A 24033-nucleotide genomic window follows, 5' to 3' on the forward strand; every position below is an offset into this window, starting at 1 on the left:
GCCTAGTGAACGGCTTTTGGGAAATGAGATGAATTTTGTGTGAGATGTTGGGACTGATTTGAGGATAGAATGTAGCCTTAATGGCTGGAAAAGTAAGAGATTTAGGGGAAGTGCTGCCCGATTTTCTAGGCCGTTTGGTTCCTTTAAGTTAGGTTTGCCTTTTGGTAGAATGAAAGGCTTTTGGGTTGTTTGCGCCTAGGTCTTCATGCTACCTTTTCGTTTCCAAGAAAATCATGTTTTGCACCCTTGCATTAGTATTTATTTGGCAAGGCGTACGACGTGTAGTCGAGCCTCACATGTGCATTCTGTTTACTCGATTCTGGAAGTAAAACCTTCAATTGGTTTATTTTGATTATTTTAGGGTTTCTTGGCGATTAAGGCCAATCTGAAGTGAAACTTTTTGAAGTTGAATCGGTGAGTGTACCACTCCCCTTCATTGTTGTTTAACTTGATTTTGCTCTGCAATCTGTTTATTTGTTCGAGACGAGGGTGTACTTTATCACACTCGTTCTCTAGTCTGATCATATGCCAATTTACTATGCAAAATTTGAATCTGTTATCTATGTCTGCATCTGTTCGGATTTCTATGACCTATGAGCTCAATCCTGTGGCTAAGTTATTCGAGTCGGGCCGGCAAGGGCCTGGACGATTAGATAACGAACCACGGTAGTCTGTTCGGGGATTTTGGGTATTGAGACCCTTGATTCCAGGTATACTCGAGTATTACCATTTCTGTTCGGTTACGGTGAGCGGGCCCGGTAAAGGGGTGTTTGGTGGACGGAATTCGGTGTAAAGGGGGATCTACGGACGCGTTGGTTCTTTATACGTTGACGGAGAGTCAACCGGTTTAGATCAAGTACTGCGCTGGAAACTTGGCTCCTGAGAGCCACCCGTATCCTTCTGATTTGAATCATTGGTTCCTTTGCTTTATATCTGGCATGTGTACTTGATTTGCTAAACGTGAAATGCCATGATTTTAATGCTATCTGTTTGGTACCTCATTGAGCGCAAGCTCACCCCTTTCTGTTCCTTTTGTTTTCCTTACAGGAAAATAAACACTTTTGGTCTGGATTTGATAATCGGTTGCCGAACTGAGCTAGTTGGACATATCTTTTGTATAGCTCACTGTTTTAAAACCCTAAGTGTACTTTTGGGGGCGTTTTCTCTTTTGATTTGGCAAACCATGTGTATATATTAACTTTTGAAAACTTTTGTATGTCATTTTGATTTGTAAACGCTAAAGTTCAGATGTGAATGGTTGTTAGCTATTTCGGTTGGGTTCTGACGGGTCGGTTACTATTCATGGCCGACTCCGGATTTCATTTTTTTATTTTGGGTTATTTTACCATTTTGACCTGTTTACGCTCGTTTGTAAGTTCCGGATCGCTATAGATAGTTCTAGTCTGTATCGTTAGTCCTGGCGAGAGCTGGGCAGGCAGTCCGCTAACCCCTTTGGTTCGCCCTAGGGGAAAGTGGGGCTGTCACAGGCAAGCTGGTGGTCTGCACTTCCGCAACGCAGATGTTGCGCCCCATTTTTGATAAATAAATAAATGGTTTAAAAAATTTATTTTTTTGTGATTGAAAAAATGAATTGTGATTTAAAAGAAAAGTGGGCCTAAATGGGGGTTTGAGAATGCGACGATTTGACCCAAAATTGTAGTTTAAAAAGGGTTTTTGGAATAATAAAATTGGAGTCGCCACTTGGTAATGAGTTAAGGTGTACCAAGTCACCTAAAAAATGAGTTTTTTAAAGGAAAAATAGGAAAAAGTAGTAAGAAACCCCTTTTAAACAACTCCTAGTCCACGTAAACCAACGAAAAAGGTTCGGGAGTCACATTTGACGAAGGGGAAGGCAAGGATAAAAATCCAAGGCACCCCTTCGACCTAGCCAAGGCTAGTTGCGTGATTTAATCAAAGTTTTTCTTGTTTTAACCAAAGAATTTATTACATTTGGATGCACTACATGAATGCAAAAGAAAAGAAAAAGAAAAAAAATGCAAACCTAAATTCTAAAATGTCTCTTGTAAGGTTTTTGGTCCCAACCACATGAATTGTGGCGGCCAATAAAGGAAAACCTTATAGAGGTCGATTAATGCAAATGATGGCTAAAGTACAAGTGTGCAAGTGTATAAAAAGGTGCACGTGTGAAATTGTATGAAAAATCCAAGTGTTTGTGTGCAAGTGTATGAAATATAGTGATAAGTGTATATAGATCGTAATTAAGTACAATTTTGTGAAGTAGAAACCAAAATTGAACAATAAGGAAAGGAAAAGTAATAAGGAAATGTGAATTGAAAAATGAATAAGTGATAAAATGAGAATGAATGAACCTAAAGGAATGCATCAGGTTGGGTATGGGAATGACTCCTAACTTTTTCGACTTCGATTTTCCCTTTGATTAGAAAGCAAAACTAGCGTGCTAAGGCTATCGAGTAGCCACACTCGCTCGTTTCCCTTATCAAAAGGGGACTCCTCAGGCAAATGTACCCTAACTAGCATGAGATGTAAGACCTAAAGTGAGGGGAAAGGGGGATCGAGGAGCATGCAAAATGATAAAATTACAAAGAATGCATGACATGTAATGAACATGCAAACATGTACTAACGAAGGGAAATCCCTAAGGGTCTAGCATTGGACTAGCCCATTCTATGAATTCCGAATAGCGTTGGACTAGTGGAAACGTACATTCATCCATTCCATTCATCTACACTACGGAAAGCTAGTAGACATGCCAAACACTCATAAACATGTAGCACGTAGCACTTAACATGCTTGACTAGATGCAAAACCTAATAAAGCAAGTAACACGTAACACATAGGCATGCAACCAAACTAATGAACTTATTACATTCACTAACTAAAACAAAAGGGGAAGGGGAAAATGGACCAAATTGCTCGCCAAAGCCCTATCTATTACAAGCCAAGAGGTGTACACATACCCCATTAAAAGAATAATTTCATGAAAATGAAAGTAAATGACATAAATGAAAAGAATTAAGGAAGGGCTAGGAAAGCAAAGTAGGCATGCAATTCACTTAGCACGTTGAGTCACATAAGAGAAAAAAAAGATAAAAGGAATTATACCGCCACCTTGAATTGATGCTCTAAATGGAGTGAAATCACTTATTTATCCTCCAAAATAAAAGAAATGGTCAAGGTACCAATTTATTTGAAGAGATTAAAGAAAATAGGCAAACAAGAGCTCATTCGGTCATAAAGCCCCTAAAGTCATGGCTTAAGTGCAATTGACAAAGCATGGTAGTTAATTTGAAGCAAAGCAAGCAACGGAGTTTCAAAAATTAAAACTACCAAGGACTAAATTGAGGAGATTATTCAAGCACTCAAACTTAATCAAACACCTTTAGGAACTTCAAGGGTCCAAAGACGAAGAAAAGGGCAAGTAATGGCTAAAATGCAACTACTTCATGACTCGATTGCAAGAATTTAGAACATTATTGGGCCTTTGTAACGTTGCTTCGAAATCAAAAAGACCAAATTGATTAGTTTTTCAATTACTTGGGCCATAGTAGAATAAGAAGGGACTTGAGGGGTCAAGGCGAAATTTGTGAAAATTATTTCATGCATGCAAACCAACGTTCACGGCCAAAGCTTCTGCAATTCCATTTCTTTCTACAATTTCTGATATACGTAAGTTGCAGCAATTCATCACTAGTGAACTATCACACATTTCTCAAGTAAAATCCAAGCAAACTATCACACATTTCTCTACTTTGCAAACATGAAACTTGTAAATTTACATTTCTTAAACTAAAGACACAGCCATGGTAGTTCAAAAAGAAAACAGCAACAAGAAAAGAAATGGGTTATGGCCGGAAAACCAAAACTGCGGCAGAATTTCTTGAGTGAACTTTGCAGCTTGTTTCATGTGGTTGGGTCCTAAATAAACTCTATCAATGCCACAAATCCAATAACGGATGCAAGACTCTCACTCATGTTGTTCACTTGAGAGTGTTGTTAGCAACACACAAATGCACATGTTCACTCTCAACTGGTCCCATGAGGCTACTTCATACGGAAGAAAGAAATAAACAGACAACCTATATGCCAAGCAATAAGGGGATCACTGCTGCAACAAGGATGAAGCAAAACCTGTTGTTCAAAACAGTTTTGCCCAAGAAGAAAAATTCAGATTTTAGATGTAAACACGCAGCTTTGTTCAACAAATTTCGACCAAAACCATAACCTATAACTAAACAACAAGATATATAACTAAAAAAAACATATCAGCAAAACACATAAGCAAGACTGATGCAAAGCTGGGGACACGTTTAAACACTTTCTTTGGGGAACGAACACAGCTGCAACCAAACCAAAAGTTTCGACATTACTATGAAACCAGCAACTTGAATTCACTCACGGGTTTCTTTCTGTGCAAATTCAGCTTTCATACGTGCAGGGAGACAACAAAACAGGTTCCTTAAACCTCAACCAAGGTGTAGTTCTCGCTGGTTTCTTGATGAAAATCAGAGCTGATGATGGGGTTGGGCTCTTTCTTTGGTTCTCCTCAGGATCTTCCCCTTCCTCCTGGTCCTTTCTTACGCTGCTTCCCCCTTTGGCTTTTCTTGCTCTCAGCTTTTTCCAAAGAAAAACTCCCTGCCGCCTCCCAGTTTTGGTTTCTTTCTTGCCGTTCCTCTCTACCTTCTCTCAAACTTAGTTGACAGCCTCTATTCTCTCCCTTCCTTTTAGCTCTCTGCTTGCTCTCCAAAACTTCCCCTTTCGGTCACCTCCTCCACAGCTCTTTTGAGTTCTTCTCTTCTTTTTCTTTTCGTATCCCTTTTCTGGTTTTTTTCTTTGCCGTTCTTCCGTTACTCTCTTTCTTAACTCTCTTTTCCCCTCTACCCCCTTTGCGGCTGAATCTCTTTTTCTTTTATATCCCAGTTCAACCCTAAGAACCTATGTCCTTTTTCTGTATTTTTGCAGCTTCAGGAGCCGTCCCAGATTTTTTTTGCAAACGGCGCAAGTCCGCAGCTTTGATGCTGCGGCAACAATTTTCCTTTTTTTCTTTTTTTTGTTCAAAAATAGGCCAATATACATTAAACCATTTTTCCCTTTTCTTTTTCCCCCCTTTTTCTATTTTTTTTTCTTTTCTGTTCATTTTCATTTTTCTCTCTTTTTCCTTTTTCTAAAAAAAATCTACGCTAAAACTTATAAATTAAAAACTACAAAAACAACTAAAAACTAAAAAGGGAATAAAAATAAAATAAAACCTAAAAAAGCTAGACAAACGAAAATGAACTAAAATGCAAACCGTCTAAACAAAAATCAACCAATTATCACTAAAACCAAACATACAAAATTAATTCAAAAATTTGGTGTCTACAGTTTGCCCCTCTTTGTCTGAGTTTTGAAAAAACTTGAGACAAAGAAGTAGACACCAAAAACTTACCTGTGTTACTTGGCGGAAAAATGATCTCAACGAACTAGAATTCTAAAATGGGACTGACCCAAACAGGAATTTAAACGGGACTGACCCGAACAGGAATTTAAACGGGACTGACCCGAACAGAAATTAAACGGGACTGACCCGAACAGAAATTAAACGGGACTGACCCGAACAGAATTTAAACGGGACTGACCCGAACAGGAATTTAAACGGGACTGACCCGAACAGAATTTAAACGGGACTGACCCGAACAGGAATTTAAACGGGAATGACCCGAACAGAAATTTAAACGGGACTGACCCGAACAGAATTTAAACGGGACTGGCCCGAACAGAATTTAAACGGGACTGACCCGAACAGAAATTAAACGGGACTGACCCGAACAGGAATTTAAACGGGAATGACCCGAACAGAAATTAAACGGGACTGACCCGAACATAATTTAAACGGGACTGACCCGAACAGAATTTAAACGGGAATGACCCGAACAGGAATTTAAACGGGACTGACCCGAACAGAAATTTAGACGGGACTGACCCGAACAGAAATTTAGACGGGACTGACCCGAACAGAATTTAAACGGGACTGACCCGAAAATGCTTTTGATCATGGGACTGACCCGAATAAGCTTTTGATCATGGGACTGGCCCGGATAAGCTCTTGATCGTGGGACTGACCCGAAAATGCTTTTGATCATGGGACTGACCCGAAAATGCTTTTGATCGTGGGATTGACCCGAATAAGCTTTTGATCATGGGACTGACCCGAAAATACTTTTGATCATGGGACTGACCCGAAAAAACTCTTGATCATGGGACTGACCCGAAAATGCTTTTGATCGAGGGACTGACCCGAAAATGCTTTTGATCGAGGGACTGACCCGAAAATACTTTTGATCGTGGGACTGACCCGAAAATACTTTGACAATCGGACAGTGGGATTAAACCCAATCCTGCCGTGATGAAACTTGATTTGATTTTTGATTTTTTTGATTTTTGATTTTTTTGATTTTTTTGATTTTTGATTTTTTTGATTTTTTTTGATTTTTTATTTATTTTTTTTATTTTGAAAAACTTCCCAAAAATAATTTGCCCCAGTATGATGAATTGATCAGTGGGATTATACCCGAGCTTGCCTTGGTTGCACTGGCGGCACAAATTTCAGACTCAATGGGATGTTGGCGGCACAAATTCCAGGCCCAACGTGATTTTGTGAAGTTGGCGGCACAAATTCCAGGCCCAACGTGATTTTTTTGAGGTTGGCGGCACGAAATCCAGGCCCAACGGAATTTTTGGAAGGTTGGCGGCACTAAATCCAGGCCCAACTTGCTGTTTGGAATGTTGGCGGCACGAAATCCAGGCCCAACGTGATTTTTGAAATATTCAGTGGGGTAAGATCCAATCCTGCCTCCAATTGGTCAAGAAATTAAGTGTGATTGTCAAGAAACAAGAAATTTGATTTTTCAAGAAACAAGAATTTGAACTTGATTTTTTGATTTTTTGAATTTTGAATTTTCTGATTTTTCGAGAAAATCTTTTTCAAAATAAATTGCCCTCAGTGTAGGGTCCCTTTTCCCTTCTCTCTTTTCTTTCTTCGACGTTGGCCTTTCACATCACCAGGTGCTCCTTCGTCGATTTCAACTATGAATACCTGCACAGGGGGCTTACAAAAATATGACATGCACTTGAATTTCATGAAAAGAAACAGCGTGTTTGATTTGAAAAATGCATTATTTGATTCTTGGACGAAATGCTCAAATGAACTATAAAAATTTTGCCCCAGTGTGGGCTTATTCTGTGAAATCCCATGAATAAAAATTTGCCCCAGTGTGGGCACAATTTGCGAAATCTTGTAAATGAAAATTTGCCCCATTATGGGCCTATTTTGCAAAATCCCTCAAATGAAAATTTGCCCCAGCATGGGCTTATTTAATTGCAAAAAATTTGTTTGGATGACACTCCATTTATTTGAACAATGTAAGAAACTGTGTTTCCTAACAGAAAATTTGATGATGAATCTTTCGAAATAATTCCAAATTACAAAAGATTTCTTTCCCACTTTAGCATAAATGCTTAGGGTAATGGATTACCACTTCTCATCTTTCAGGACCAATCAAGTGGGTGTTATTTTTTATTTTGAGGTGGCTAAGGAAAATGAGAAATCAAGATTTGTCTTGTTTTTGTGCCCCCAATCGTATGTAATCCATTCAATATCACATCTTAGTGAAAGCAAATAGTTTGTCACCCCTATTTCTTAAGAAAATTTAGTCAACATATAAGCTTTAAACTTGTACCAAAATGGGTAGAAGCGATAGCTAAACCTGTGAAAACTGGTTATACCCCCATGATCACAAATGATTGATGGATTTCTTACGAGCATAATCCTCACTTTGGATTGTCATGAAGGAATAAGTCAACAATGCACTTTATTAACTTGTAATGTGGCTTGAAACGATAGCTGAAGGATAAGTCTTTCAAGGACATTGCACCGAAGATCGCATTTTTCCAAAACTGCCCCTATTCTGAACTCAAAGATCTCAGAATTTGTTTGTATTCTTCTCATCATTCACCAGGGATTGCAGCATCGAATTGTTCTGCATTTTTTCTTGTTTTTCTTTCGCCTCTTTTCTTTTCCCTCGAGCTGATGGGTTTCCTCATACCCGAGTAATTCAGAAATACAGCTAAAATTTTCGGTATCAGAAATTTTCTTGACAGGGCCATTGCAAAGAACGGAAGTCAGGACTTTCGGCTTTTGTAATGAGGTCAGGTGGGGTGCTTAGAAAAGTTAAGGCTTGAAAGCGGATTTCAAAAGTGGTTTGAAGAATCTGAGATCGCATTGTTGCACCAACCCTATTTTAGGGTTAAATCAGAATTTGCCCCAGAGTTTATGCTCAATTGAGGCTTTTGAATTTCCTTTGGCTTTTTTTGCCATTTTTGAACTTTCACAAAATTTGCCCCAGTTTATTTTTGAACTGAGGTTCTCTTTTCTTTTCTCTTCTTTTGCTTTTGTTGCTTTAGCACTTTTCGCCCTTTGGGACTTTTATTTCTTTTTCAATCTCAAAGTTACCCTAGTGTGGGGTTTGCGATTCTCAGGGGTCGCCAAACGAAATAATTTATTCTGAAAGCTCAAAAGGGACAACTAGGGATAGAATGTTCGATTGGAAAAGAAGAGGGCCTGACTTTTAATCCGTTCCTTACATTAACTCTGAAAGGAAAATTTTCATTAATGCGAAATTTTTTGCATGCACCTGAATTAATTGACTGAGGAAGACGTTCGTGATCCGCCGGGCAAAACTCTTCTTTTTCTTCTTCTTCTTTTTTTTTCCTTTTCTTTCAAAATTGAAGCTCAAGTAGAATCAAATTCCTCCGATTTATGATTCCCTCTTTTCCTTTTTTAATTTTAGCATTTTTTGCTTTTTCTCCTTTTGGAAAATTCTCCAATCTCCTTCCCCAATGTGGGGTGTGATCATTAGTGCTTTGAAAAGAACCACCGATTTTAGCTCAAATGAGGATGCAATGGGTAAATTGTGTTTAGATTGTAGAAACGATGGCCAAAGTATCATTCTTACACTCCATGACAACCAAAGTAACGAATTGCTCATTGAAAATTCATTCCCTTTTTTGATATTTGAAAAATTTTTCCGTGTAGGGTAGTGATCATTAAGGCTCTTATTTGAAACGAAATTATTCTTTCAAAGGCTCAAATGGGAGATCAAATGATAAAAGCTATATGGATAGAGAAACAAACGCTTGAAATATCATCCCAAATTCCCAAAATAGATAAGGATAGTGCACCATTTTGCTTTCACTGAGATGTAGATTGAATCTAATTAGACACAATGGACATTTTTCAAGTAAAGATTGCCCCAATTTGCAATTTATCAATCAATGTGACTGATTTTATTTTGGGGTTAAATGAAGGAGAAAAGGTATCTCATTGGGCCTTTCGAGTGACCTCTTACTTTTTCCTGAGCACTCTTATTGTATAACTCGGATCACCAATCGAGTGTAAGGATCTTAGGAAGCATTCACTTGTGAATTTTCAGGCTGGAGATTAAAAATATCTCAATTTGGTCTTATTTCTCAAAATTCATCATGAAATCTCCAATGAGTAAGAATAAAGAATGAAATGTACATAAATATACACAAAACAATAATTGTCCAAAAACTTTATTGCTGAAAAACAATTTGAAACAAAATTTCTCGTTCAATTATGATACAAATGAGAAGAGAATTTATTGTTTCCTTTTCTTTTGGAACAAAATTTAACAAATCAAATAAAAGAGAATTTCCCTTTGGAAAACAATTACGACATCTCTCAGAGGCTTTAGCGTAGAGCTTCCAGATGGATCATTTATGTTTTAATCGTAGGATCTGCCCAAGAATCAAATAACACTTGTAATCTTCAAACTTTATGGGATTAAAATTAGCATCAGATATAGAAGAATATTTTCGTCTTATTGAAACATTTTTATGAATGCAGGGGAGGGGGAAAACAAAAGAAAAATACCCAGAGTTAGTAGGCAAAACTGCAAAATCGGTATGCATGTCCTATGGGGGAACCCTTTTTGTGCCAAGGGTAGGCCTAGCATGAAAATGCAATCCGCTAGAGTAGGCACTATACAATACCTGATGGATCTGATCAATTCATTGAGTGAAAAATAATTTTGAAGAATTTGGTCAATTGGAGAGACGAAAGACACTTTGTCAAAAAGAGGACCTCGTCCGAAGGGATTGATCACTTTTGATCGATATTTGCAAAAACGCACGGGTTTGACCTTGACGAACTTCCTATCGAAGAGATTGGAATTCCTTGATAAAATTTTCTCAGTGAAGCACGGGTCAAAACTCCAACTGATCAAATGTCTGGATGCAATGAATGGTTTTCTCAAAACCGACTAGGTTTCCAAATTGAAATTCGTCATTGAAACCCTACTTGGTCAAATGGGTTGAACGAAATTGACAATTTTATTTAAAATCGACCGCATTACCCTAAAAAGGGAATCGGGTCAAATGAATTGAGTGAAATTTAAAAACTTACTCAAAATTGACCGAATCATTCTAAAAAAGGGATTTGGTCAAATGAAATCGAGAATTTATTCAAAATTGACCGGATCGCCCTAAAAGGGTAAACTGGTCAAACGAATCGGACGAAATTAATGATTTACTCGAAATCGATAAGATCGCCCTAAGAATGGAAAAATTGGTGATTTATTCAGAAAATCGACTAGATTGCCCTAAAAATGGGTAAATTGGCCAAATGAAATGAAATGAAGATTTATTCACAAATCGACCAGATGACCCTAAAAAGGGTAAATTGGTCAAATGAATTAATGAATTTGATTCATTCCAAAATCGACCCAATGACCCTAGAAGGGTAAATTGGTCAAACGAAATGAATGAAATTGATTTATTCAAAAAATTGACCAAACGACCCTAAAAAGGGTAAATTGGTCAAATGAAATTGATTTATTCAAAAATTGACCGAATGACCCTAAAAAAGGGTAAATTGGTCAAATGAATTAACGATTTATCGAATGAATCGGCAAAATGGATTGGTTGAATTGTCCGGCCATTGGTTATTTCAAAATTATTGAAGTGCATTAGTCTATGACCTTCTAAAAATCAAATTTTGGCCTCAATTTATTTATCGTCTCAATAGGAGGAATCATTTGTGAATTTTCTTCAAATTAATGTCCTTTATGCCAGGGAATTTTACCAATTTTTGATAAAATGGCCAAAAAGTGATTATTAGATGCTCATATTCCAAAGACCGCTCTATGAAAATGATCGGATCCTACCTTACCTTGTGCACTACCCCTTTGGATGGTACAAAATGTAAACGTGCAAGTCTCGTTGGATTAAGTATCCGAGACACAAGGTGGCTTATCCCCTAACACGAGATCGCCTAAATGGCATTCCCTTTCTAGGGTTTATGCATGATGCCAGTTTATTAAAGCAATGTAAATATGTGACAAATATGGCCTAAAGGACATGAATAATGCATCGGGGGGAAAAGGTCTAAAAATGAAATGTATTTATTGAAAATCAAGTGTAATAACTGAAATTTAAACATGTGAGTCATCTAGTGGGTAAGTCACTAAAAGAGTGCCAAAAGGCCTCTTATTGCTAAGGCCCATGGATGCAAGCCAAGAAAACAAAAGAATGGTTAGTGCAATTGATAGTTCACATAACACATTGGGAGCAATTAAGAAAAGAAAATACAATAAAAACAAGTAAAAGGGGTGGAACCCCTTCCCTCGTGCCTAATGTGCTTAAAAGAGGGTGAGGCTGACTCTAACCTAGGAAAATGCTAACATGGATGCATGAGGCTGGGGCTAACTAATGCAACTAGACTCGATAAGGCTTCGGCTCCCAAGCCTTCAGACCTAAAGGCAAAGGGTCATCACTCCCAAGGCCTTCGATCGGTGGCTCGAGTGATCCCTTAGGTAGCGCTATGGGCGCAGTGCACACCAGCCGCCTACCCAAGGCAATCGATCCTAATCCTACAAGGCGGTGTGGGGTAGCGCCCACGAAAAATAAAATAAAGTGGGATAACAATAAGTAAACGTGCACGTATGAAGTGTTCCCTATTTTGAGGGAAGGGGTTGAGAACCACACAAGGCTCTAAAGGTGACACCCCCCAAATGCAATGCAAGCGCGAGATAAACATACATCCAATCAACCAATCATACATTCATGAACGAGGGAGTAGTTGGATATGCGTGAAAATGCAAAAAATCCTAATAAAAGGAAAAATGCAATCCTAAACACCCAAATGTGATATATGAAAAGATTAAAAGAAGAAAAAGATTGATTAAATCAAATTTGCTCGGACTCTCGAATATTCCCCAGTGGAGTCGCCAACTGTCGCGCCCCATTTTTGATAAATAAATAAATGGTTTAAAAAATGTATTTTTTTTTGTGATTGAAAAAATGAATTGTGATTTAAAAGAAAAGTGGGCCTAAATGGGGGTTTGAGAATGGGACGATTTGACCCAAAATTGTAGTTTAAAAAGGGTTTTTGGAATAATAAAATTGGAGTCGCCACTTGGTAATGAGTTAAGGTGTACCAAGTCACCTAAAAAATGAGTTTTTTAAAGGAAAAATAGGAAAAAGTAGTAAGAAACCCCTTTTAAACAACTCCTAGTCCACGTAAACCAACGAAAAAGGTTCGGGAGTCACATTTGACGAAAGGGAAGGCAAGGATAAAAATCCAAGGCACCCCTTCGACCTAGCCAAGGCTAGTTGCGTGATTTAATCAAAGTTTTTCTTATTTTAACCAAAGAATTTATTACATTTGGATGCACTACATGAATGCAAAAGAAAAGAAAAAGAAAAAAAATGCAAACCTAAATTCTAAAATGTCTCTTGTAAGGTTTTTGGTCCCAACCACATGAATTGTGGCGGCCAATAAAGGAAAACCTTATAGAGGTCGATTAATGCAAATGATGGCTAAAGTACAAGTGTGCAAGTGTATAAAAAGGTGCACGTGTGAAATTGTATGAAAAATCCAAGTGTTTGTGTGCAAGTGTATGAAATATAGTGATAAGTGTATATAGATTGTAATTAAGTACAATTTTGTGAAGTAGAAACCAAAATTGAACAATAAGGAAAGGAAAAGTAATAAGGAAATGTGAATTGAAAAATGAATAAGTGATAAAATGAGAATGAATGAACCTAAAGGAATGCATCAGGTTGGGTATGGGAATGACTCCTAACTTTTTCGACTTCGATTTTCCCTTTGATTAGAAAGCAAAACTAGCGTGCTAAGGCTATCGAGTAGCCACACTCGCTCATTTCCCTTATCAAAAGGGGACTCCTCAGGCAAATGTACCCTAACTAGCATGAGATGTAAGACCTAAAGTGAGGGGAAAGGGGGATCGAGGAGCATGCAAAATGATAAAACTACAAAGAATGCATGACATGTAATGAACATGCAAACATGTACTAACGAAGGGAAATCCCTAAGGGTCTAGCATTGGACTAGCCCATTCTATGAATTCCGACTAGCGTTGGACTAGTGGAAACGTACATTCATCCATTCCATTCATCTACACTACGGAAAGCTAGTAGACATGCCAAACACTCATAAACATGTAGCACGTAGCACTTAACATGCTTGACTAGATGCAAAACCTAATAAAGCAAGTAACACGTAACACATAGGCATGCAACCAAACTAATGAACTTATTACATTCACTAACTAAAACAAAAGGGGAAGGGGAAAATGGACCAAATTGCTCGCCAAAACCCTATCTATTACAAGCCAAGAGGTGTACACATACCCCATTAAAAGAATAACTTCATGAAAATGAAAGTAAATGACATAAATGAAAAGAATTAAGGAAGGGCTAGGAAAGCAAAGTAGGCATGCAATTCACTTAGCACGTTGAGTCACATAAGAGAAAAAAAAGATAAAAGGAATTATACCGCCACCTTGAATTGATGCTCTAAATGGAGTGAAATCACTTATTTATCCTCCAAAATAAAAGAAATGGTCAAGGTACCAATTTATTTGAAGAGATTAAAGAAAATAGGCAAACAAGAGCTCATTCGGTCATAAAGCCCCTAAAGTCATGGCTTAAGTGCAATTGACAAAGCATGGTAGTTAATTTGAAGCAAAGCAAGCAACGGAGTTTCAAAAATTAAAACTACCAAGGACTAAATTGAGGAGATTATTCAAGCACTCAAACTTAATCAAACACCTTTAGGAACTTCAAGGGTCCAAAGACGAAGAAAAGGGCAAGTAATGGCTAAAATGCAACTACTTCATGACTCGATTGCAAGAATTTAGAACATTATTGGGCCTTTGTAACGTTGCTTCGAAATCAAAAAGACCAAATTGATTAGTTTTTCAATTACTTGGGCCATAGTAGAATAAGAAGGGACTTGAGGGGTCAAGGCGAAATTTGTGAAAATTATTTCATGCATGCAAACCAACGTTCACGGCCAAAGCTTCTGCAATTCCATTTCTTTCTACAATTTCTGATATGCGTAAGTTGCAGCAATTCATCACTAGTGAACTATCACACATTTCTCAAGTAAAATCCAAGCAAACTATCACACATTTCTCTACTTTGCAAACATGAAACTTGTAAATTTACATTTCTTAAACTAAAGACACAGCCATGGTAGTTCAAAAAGAAAACAGCAACAAGAAAAGAAATGGGTTATGGCCGGAAAACCAAAACTGCGGCAGAATTTCTTGAGTGAACTTTGCAGCTTGTTTCATGTGGTTGGGTCCTAAATAAACTCTATCAATGCCACAAATCCAATAACGGATGCAAGACTCTCACTCATGTTGTTCACTTTACTCAAACACAGCCATCTATTACCCGCAAAAGATTTAAACAAATCATCCAAATACAAAGTGAAGCCAAGTAATGCAAGGATTAGTGGCTACTTCATTAGACCAGAAATTCACTTGAGAGTGTTGTTAGCAACACACAAATGCACATGTTCACTCTCAACTGGTCCCATGAGGCTACTTCATACGGAAGAAAGAAATAAACAGACAACCTATATGCCAAGCAATAAGGGGATCACTGCTGCAACAAGGATGAAGCAAAACCTGTTGTTCAAAACAGTTTTGCCCAAGAAGAAAAATTCAGATTTTAGATGTAAACACGCAGCTTTGTTCAACAAATTTCGACCAAAACCATAACCTATAACTAAACAACAAGATATATAACTAAAAAAAACATATCAGCAAAACACATAAGCAAGACTGATGCAAAGCTGGGGACACGTTTAAACACTTTCTTTGGGGAACGAACACAGCTGCAACCAAACCAAAAGTTTCGACATTACTATGAAACCAGCAACTTGAATTCACTCACGGGTTTCTTTCTGTGCAAATTCAGCTTTCATACGTGCAGGGAGACAACAAAACAGGTTCCTTAAACCTCAACCAAGGTGTAGTTCTCGCTGGTTTCTTGATGAAAATCAGAGCTGATGATGGGGTTGGGCTCTTTCTTTGGTTCTCCTTAGGATCTTCCCCTTCCTCCTGGTCCTTTCTTACGCTGCTTCCCCCTTTGGCTTTTCTTGCTCTCAGCTTTTTCCAAAGAAAAACTCCCTGCCGCCTCCCAGTTTTGGTTTCTTTCTTGCCGTTCCTCTCTACCTTCTCTCAAACTTAGTTGACAGCCTCTATTCTCTCCCTTCCTTTTAGCTCTCTGCTTGCTCTCCAAAACTTCCCCTTTCGGTCACCTCCTCCACAGCTCTTTTGAGTTCTTCTCTTCTTTTTCTTTTCGTATCCCTTTTCTGGTTTTTTTCTTTGCCGTTCTTCCGTTACTCTCTTTCTTAACTCTCTTTTCCCCTCTACCCCCCTTTGCGGCTGAATCTCTTTTTCTTTTATATCCCAGTTCAACCCTAAGAACCTCTGTCCTTTTTCTGTATTTTTGCAGCTTCAAGAGCCGTCCCAGATTTTTTTTGCAAACGGCGCAAGTCCGCAGCTTTGATGCTGCGGCAACAATTTTCCTTTTTTTCTTTTTTTTTTCAAAAATAGGCCAATATACATTAAACCATTTTTCCCTTTTCTTTTTCCCCCCTTTTTCTGTTTTTTTTTCTTTTCTGTTCATTTTCATTTTTCTCTCTTTTTCCTTTTTCTAAAAAAAATCTACGCTAAAACTTATAAATTAAAAACTACAAAAACAACTAAAAACTAAAAAGGGAATAAAAATAAAATAAAACCTAAAAAAGCTAGACAAACGAAAATGAACTAAAATGCAAACCGTCTAAACAAAAATCAACCAATTATCACTAAAACCAAACATACAAAATTAATTCAAAAATTTGGTGTCTACAGCAGACATTTCCCCTCTTTCTTCCAGCAGTTGTTCTTAGAATGGTTTGGCTTCCCGCAGTACCCACAAGGTCCACGGGACGCCGAACCTGGACCCTTCTGGAAATTTCCTCCTTAGCCTCTCCCAACTAGGCCATCCCTGGATTGAGCCCTTCTGCCTACTCCCGACTGTCGTCCCCCTTCGGCTCCTCGTCCAAACTTGGGAGGGGCACCTTTATCTCCCTACCCTGAACTGCTTCCAAGAAAGCCTCGCTTCTTTACCTGAAAGTTCCGTACCTGTAGCCGAGCGCTCTCCACCCGTTGGGCTTTCTCCACAGCCTCACTAAAAACATTAATCTAGGCTACCGCGAGATTCTTCTGAATTTCTACGTTCAAGCCTTGGATAAAGCGCCTTATCCGCCGTTGCTCAGTCATGATCAGTTCGAGGGCAAACTTAGATAGGCGGGTGAACTGGCTCTCATATTCCGCTACAGACTGGGCCCCTTGGCGAAGTTGGATAAACTCATATTCCTTTCATTCCTGAACTAGAGGAGGGAAGAATTTAGCATTGAACTCTCGCATGAAATTCACCCAAGTCCGGGGCGTTTGCTCTCGTTCTCATTTCTGTCGGATGACGTTCCACAAGGAACGGGCGACCCCTTCTAGTTGGAAGACGGCGAAGGTCACCTGCCTTTTCTCGGTATAGTGCAAGGTAGCAAAAATATCCACCATTTTCTCTAGCCACCTTTCGACGACATCCGGATCGAGCCCCCCAATGAACTTCGGTGGGACGAACTTCTGGAATCTCTCAAGAGCCCTGTCGTCACTCTCCACGTGGTTGCCAGGGTTAGGATTAGGGTTTTGGCCCTATTGTTGCACCACTTGTGCCAATAAATTGGTCATTTGCTGCATGGCAGCAGCTATCTGGACGTTAGGGTCAACCCTAGGTTCAGGGTTGGGTCTAGACAAGGTCTCCCGAGCGCCCCTGTCTGACGTGGGTTGCCTACTCCCGCGCCCACGTCCCCGACCACTACGTGTGCCCTCCATAGAGTCTATTCGATCTAAGTAAGCGTAACTAAAACAATGAAATAACAATACTTGTAAGAAAGAAACCCAAAAGCTTTTACAATAAAGCATATATACATTCCAAACAAAGTTAAACAAAGCACATATTAACAAGCAGTCAAGTCAAGTACAACAAAACAATCCACAAGGGAACGGTATCATCACAAGTAATATATACATTGCTAGTCCAAACGTACAAAAACGGCTAAAAAACTCTCTCGATAGATAGGTTTCTAAATATAGTATCTTAGGGTTTTTGCATGGAGGGTCCTCCGTGGCCGCCGCCGGCCACAGGAGGAGTACCCGGCTTGTGCAGCATCTTCCAAGTCTTTTGCCGACGTGCTATCTGGTTCGGGTCGCCTGGAGGTGTCAAGGATTCCAGATCTGGGCTGTTGTTCGAGTCATAGAGGGGAGTCGGCGCTGCGCTTATCCCAGAGTGACTTACACCTTCTCTCTACGCCGTTTAAGAATGCACTGGTTGGAAGATTTCCGTTTCGTCGGCCGCCAATGGAGGTTATTAGAGGATTTTTCGTTTCGTTAGGTCTCAAGGGAGCCTGTGAGGTGGGTCTCCTGGATTTGAATCACGTTTTGATCAGGCCGTCAACTGAGGAGGATTACACTCGGCTGTTTGTGCGCCGTTCCTGGTTCGTGAAGGGAGCGCAGATGCTGCTATCAAAGTGGACGTTGGATTTCAAAATTCATCAGGACTCAACATATGCTCCGGTGTGGGTTTCACTCCCAGCACTTCCTTTGCCTTTGTTTAATGCAGTGTATATTGCCAAATTAGCTGGTTTGCTAGGGCGTTGTTTGAAGAGTGACGCGGCGACATTGGCTCTTCGGCGTCCTTCGATCGCGCGGGTACTGATATAGATGGATGTTTCGAAACAGCCTCCACACAGAATTTGGATTGGGGAGGACCAGGAGGGGTTCTGGCAGGATGTGGAATATGAGAGCTGGCCGAAGTTTTGTGGGTTCTGTAGTCGGTTTGGGCATGAAGACGATGAGTGTTATAGGAGGAATCCGGATCTTCAACCTCCCAAAGGTTTGCTTAAGAGGACAGGGAAGGCAATGGAGGTTTATAGGCCTAAGGTTAACAATGGGCAAGGTCTCCAGCAGCGGGAGACATTGACAAAACAGGTGGAGTCGCAACAGCGTACTGATGGCGCCTTGGTTTTGGGCCGGGGAATCGAGGGGAAGATTGACGCCAAGTTGGATACAGAGGTGATTGCTCCCTCTGGGCTGGAGAATGCGACGGCTGCGATAGGACGGGTGGTGCACAGCCAAGAATTGAATTAGGCTCGGAAGGCGCCAGCGCTATCGACATGTTCTGTTTCGGTAGCAACGGAGGCAATGGTTGGTACTGTGACTGATCCACTTGTGGATGCTGCTGATGTGCTTGCTACTATACCTGAATCTTCTTCGAGGGATGCAAAGGAAGTGGAGCAAGGTCCGGAGGATTGGGAGACGCAGAGTTTGGTTGCGGTTTCCTCTAATCCCTTTGCAGTGTTGCACACTATCAGACTTGGAGGTGCAAGATTTTGACCGTACTCCTTCTAGGTCAGCGAGCCAGATTCGGCCAGCTAAACTAGGTCACCGACGGCATTGCTCGTACGGGGATATTCCGGGCGAAGTAGCGCTGTGGGAACAGCTAAAGCAGTTTCAAAGGGTGTTGCATAGGCGGCTGTCCGATGGTCCTGCAGAGGGGCTGAACGAGTTGGAACAATCCTAGGGCGCGAAGTATGGTCGGCATGCAACTCCGCACAAGGGTGGCCGATCGGTGAGAGCTCCTATTAAACAGGTTCGCCTTCAATCTCAAAATCATTACTCTCTACGATCTCATGTTAAATCCCATTAAGTTGGTTGTTTGGAATATACGTGGGGCTTCTCGCAAAGACTCACTTAGATATTTAAAGAAGATCTGCACACATAATAAAATAAGACTTTTGGTACTTCTGGAACCCATGTCGGATAGTCCTCAATTGGAGGTGGTTCGTCGGTTCCTGGGGTTTGATAAGGCGGTGGGTGCTTTGCATAATAAGGTGTGGGTGTTTTGGTTCAATGAGTTGTCATTGAGCTTCAGGGAGTTAGCCGATCAACTCCTTCACATGCACATTTTTTTCGCTTCCGGGTGCTCCATTCATTTGTCGGCGGTTTATGCTCGGTGCTCGAGGGTGGGTCGTCGTGATTTGTGGACGGCACTGGAAGGTTTGGCGGGGAAAGGTGTCGGCCCCTGGTTAGTGGCAGGGGATTTTAATGTCATTTCCAATACGGAAGAGCGAGTGGGAGGGTCTCCAGCTAATGCCAGGAACATGGAGGAGTTTAATGACGCTATTGGCAATTGCAGTTTGTCCGAGGTGCCTTTTGATGGGGCGTTGTTTACTTGGACGAATGGTAGGGTATGGCAGAGATTAGATAGGGCTTTAATGAATCAGGAGTGGGCAGATGGGTATGAGCTCTCGCATGTCTCTCACTTGTCCAGGGGCCGGTCAGACCATGCTCCACTCTTGATTAATTGTCACAATGGGAATCACAGCAAGCGGTCGTTCAGATTTCTGCATGTTTGGAGGAAACACTCGAGTTTTTTGGAGGTGGTTCAGCAGGGTTGGGCGGTGCCGGTGGAGGGTGAGGGTATGCCGAAATTTTATAATAAGCTGAGGGCTGTTAAGGGCTGCCTGCAGGTGTGGAATTCCCAAGTATTTGGCAATATTTTTAGCAAGGTCCGGGAGGCCGAGGCTTTAATGAAGCAGCGGGAGGAGCAGTTTGACTCTGAGAGGGATTCTGCGGCCAGAGCAGCGTTGGAGGAGGCAAAGACTGCTTATGCCAGGAGCTTGGCATTGGAGGCTGAATACTGGAGACAGAAGGCGGGCATTAAATGGTTGCAGGTTGGGGATGCTAATTCAGCATTTTTCCATTCCCACTGCCGTCAACGCCGTAATTTTAATTTTGTTGCCCGCATTAGGGATGGCTCGGGTACATGGTTGGAGAATACTCAAGCCATACAGCAGTTAGCAGTCGAGTTCTTTTCGGCTTTGTTCGCTTCAGATCACCAGCGGGGGCATTCTCCGGTGATGCCTTTCTCGATCCCTCAGGTATCTCCGGCAGACAATGACATGTTATCTGCTCTGCCTGACATGGCCGAGTTAAAGGGGGTGGTTTTCGCTTTGGACATTGATAGTGCACCAGGGCCAGATGGGTTTGGGGCCGGGTTTTATCAGGCCTGTTGGGATATCATCCAGTGTGACTTATTGGAGGCGGTTCAGGCTTTTTTCCAGGGTATGCGCTTGCCTAGGAGTTTTACTAGCACATCTATCATTTTATTGCCTAAGATCGCAGGCGCTATGCAATGGAAGGATTTCTGCCCAATTAGTCTTTGCAACGTCTGTTCTAAAATAATTTCTAAGCTCGTCTCAGATCGGTTGGGACGGGTTCTCCCAGCCTTAGTATCCCCGTGGCAGACTGGTTTTGTACCAGGACGGGGGATAACGGATAACATCCTTCTGACGCAGGAGCTGGTGGCAGATTTAGATAGGCGTTTGCGACATCCGAACCTTATGTTAAAGTTAGATATAGAGAAGGCATATGACAGGGTCGAATGGCCTTTCCTTTTGTACATGCTTCGGCAATTTGGTTTTGCGGAGCAGGTGGTTGACATGTTCTTTCGTTTGGTGTCCAACAATTGGTTTTCAGTATTGGTGAATGGTGAGGCTGCTGGTTTCTTTAAATCCTCAAGGGGTGTTAGGCAGGGTGACCCGGTTTCCCCTGGCCTTTTTGTGTTAGTGGCCGAATTTTTGGGTCGTGGGTTGCAACACTTGCTGGGGCTGCATCCCGGCAGGTGTTTTGCTACGGCAGGGTGCCCGGTCCCGTATCTGGCTTTTACGGATGACATGCTTCTATTCACTAGATGCTCAGAGGAATGCCTGTCAGCGATAAAGGGTTTTTTGTTGGAGTATGAGACGGCGTCAGGCCAAAGGGTGAATGTCAACAAGAGCTCTTTCTTTTTGCCCTCGCGGGCTACGCCCGATCAGGAGCAGTTGGTGACTAGGGTTCTAGGCTTCCGCAAGCAGGCTTTTCCATTCATCTATTTGGGTGCTCCTATATATAAAGGTCGAAGACGGGGTGTTTTGTTTGATGATATTCTCTCGAGAATGCGGGATCGACTTGGCCACTGGAGTACTAAGTTGCTCTCCTTTGGGGGTAAGTTAGTCTTGGCACGGCATGTACTAGCATCATTGCCCATGTACTTACTTCAGGTGTTAAATCTTCCGAAGGTGGTACTTACACAGTTAGGGAAAATTTGTAACTCCTTTCTTTGGGATAATAAGGGGGAGAGGCGCATTCATTGGTCCTCCTGGGACAAGTTGTGCTTTCCAATTGATGAAGGGGGGCTGGGTTTTCGGTCCTTCAAGGACATGGCCCGGGCTTTTGCGGTTAAACTTTGGTGGCGTTTTAGGCTTGGAGAGTCGGTTTGGGCTAAATTCATGCATGTCAAGTACATAAAAGGAGTCCATCCAGCGGAAGCTTCGGTAGAGCAGGCAACAGGTACCTGGAGGCGTCTGGTGGCCATTCGACATATGGCGGAGCAGAACATTAGGTGGTCTTTAGGGGAAGGCCTTGTGGATTTTTGGAAGGATAGGTGGGTTTTCCATGAGCCTTTAGAGACGGTGGTGGATCGTTCCCTGAAGCCTCATTTTATTGTCTCGGAATTTATTACTAGGGATGGATGGGATGAAACGCGTCTGGCTCAGTGGGTTCCAGGGTTTGTCATACAGGCGATCAAAGATGTGCCTCACGATTTAGATCGAAAGGATATGATGGTTTGGGTGCCTTCCCCAACAGGAGGTTTCACGGTTAAGTCGGCTTGGGATGTGCTTCGGCAAAGAAGGCATCGATCGGTGGTTGATTCCCTACTCTGGCCTTCTATATTGCCGGCAAAAATGTCCTTTTTTGCATGGAGGCTGGTACGTAATTTCCTTCCTTTAGATGTGACGTTGCGTGATCGGGGTTTGATTTTGCCCTCTTGGTGTGGGTGTTGTTACCTGGAGGAGGAGGCTCTGTTGCATGTCTTTTTAACTGGGCCGGTTGCTTTGGAAGTATGGCGGAGGGTGTCTGGCCGGTTTGGGTTTCAGTTGCGTAATTGTTCGCGTATGGCGTCGGTTTTTCTCTCTTGGCACATTACTGCACCTACATCAGCGAAGGAACACATCCGGGCAGTCTTGCCAATTATAGTATGCTGGTTCATTTGGTTGGCCAGGAATCAGGAGCGCTATCAGGGCATGCGATGAGGGGTAGACAAAATACTTCGCGAGGTGGATTGTTTTTTGGATCAGCTTGGGAGGGCAGGTAAGTTTTGTCGTGCGCATTTTAAAGGGGATGCGGATTGTGACTTGCTAAAATTCATTAAGGCCTCTCCAAGGAGGAGGGTCCCGTGTGCGGTTGCCTGGGCGAAACCTCCACTCGGGTTCTTTAAGCTTAACTCAGACGCCAGCGTGAATCGTGGTAGGGCCTCGGGTGGTGGTCTGCTGCGTGATAGTCAGGGGAGGTTGATATTTGCTTTTTACAAGGAATTTGGTGAGCAAGATGTATTGGAGGCAGAAAGTTTGGCTTTGCTGTTTGGTTTGCAGGTGTGTGCTCAACGGGGGATTTGTCCATCGTTGATTGAGGTGGATTCCAAAACTTTGGTCCAGCTGCTTGCATCGGGGGTAATTGCGAAGTGGCCTTTATGTAATGTTTTGCGGAAGATTAGAGACATACTGGATGGGTTTTCGGCGTCTATTTCACATGTTTTCAGGGAGGCTAATTCATCTGCGGATAGGCTAGCAGCTGTTGGGGCTGGTGGCACCTGGGTGTATGATCAGGCTCATCAACTTCCGCCGTTAGTTCGGGCTTCGATTAATCTTGACTCACGAGGAGTGCCGGGTCTTCGTTGGGTAATAGAAGAGGATTAGGGCTTTTTTGTTTTTCTGGTTGTAACTTTAAAAGTTAGGGGATGTATTTCCTCTCAAGGGTTGGTAGTTCTTGTTTGAAATAATATTTGGGGCTGGCTTCCCCTCCCCGTATACAGGGTTTGCCAAAAAAAAAAAAAAAAGGCCATCTTTGTTCAGTCTTTTTGACTTGAGAAAATATGTCAACTCATTATCTTGACTCTAGTTCTAAAAAAAAAAAAAAAAAAAAAAAAAAAAAAAAAAAACGTACAAAAACGGCTAGCTAACATTCTTTTCCAGGTCTATCATTTCCTATCCTTCCTATATACGGTAGTCAAAAGCCTCTAAAATACTCCAAAAGTGACGGCCTAGTCTGTCGTTGGGCTAGTGGACCCACCCGATAGGGTGGATTCACCTCCAGCCCCGACCCCCACACACAAAGCCTCGTCGCTCTCCTCCTCGAGTAAATCGTCACAAAGGTTCAAGATCGACTTGGCTCGAACCCTCACTTTCCTAGCTCTCTTGGTCATACGCTCACGTGCCTCTCCAAGTTGAGCGCAAAGGTCATTCACCCTATCTTGCCCTTCGATCACGTCGTACTCTAGTTCCTTGATTCGCTCAGCTTGTTTCTCGTTGGCTGCCCTCAGTTGGTTTAACTCGGCCTCGAGCCTAGCGTTATCTTTTGCCAACTCCTTTTGTTCCTCAACCACGGCCAACACGACGGTGTGGGGTAGGCGTAGGTGTGGCGGCACTCGCACCGTCAGAGGCGGTTAGCCAGGCTCCAATGTACGACGGCTCCTCGTGGCCAGACCAGATACTTAATCACTGGAAGCACTCCATAAGGTCGCTCACCGGCGGAG

The 24033-nt window shown here is 41.6% G+C and overlaps 1 protein-coding gene across 1 annotated transcript; it reads left to right on the forward strand.

Annotated features, from left to right (window-relative positions):
- The first annotated feature begins 19213 nt into the window (after positions 1-19213).
- Positions 19214-23197, forward strand: LOC113724413 (uncharacterized). The gene is made up of 3 exons (XM_027247322.2): positions 19214-22405; positions 22504-22592; positions 22753-23197. Exons 1-3 carry the CDS (start codon positions 19214-19216, stop codon positions 23195-23197), a joined length of 3726 nt encoding a protein of 1241 aa, XP_027103123.2.
- The last annotated feature ends 836 nt before the right edge of the window (positions 23198-24033 follow it).

Source organism: Coffea arabica, chromosome 2c (genome assembly GCF_036785885.1).
Source record: "Coffea arabica cultivar ET-39 chromosome 2c, Coffea Arabica ET-39 HiFi, whole genome shotgun sequence".
Lineage (NCBI taxonomy): Eukaryota > Viridiplantae > Streptophyta > Magnoliopsida > Gentianales > Rubiaceae > Coffea > Coffea arabica.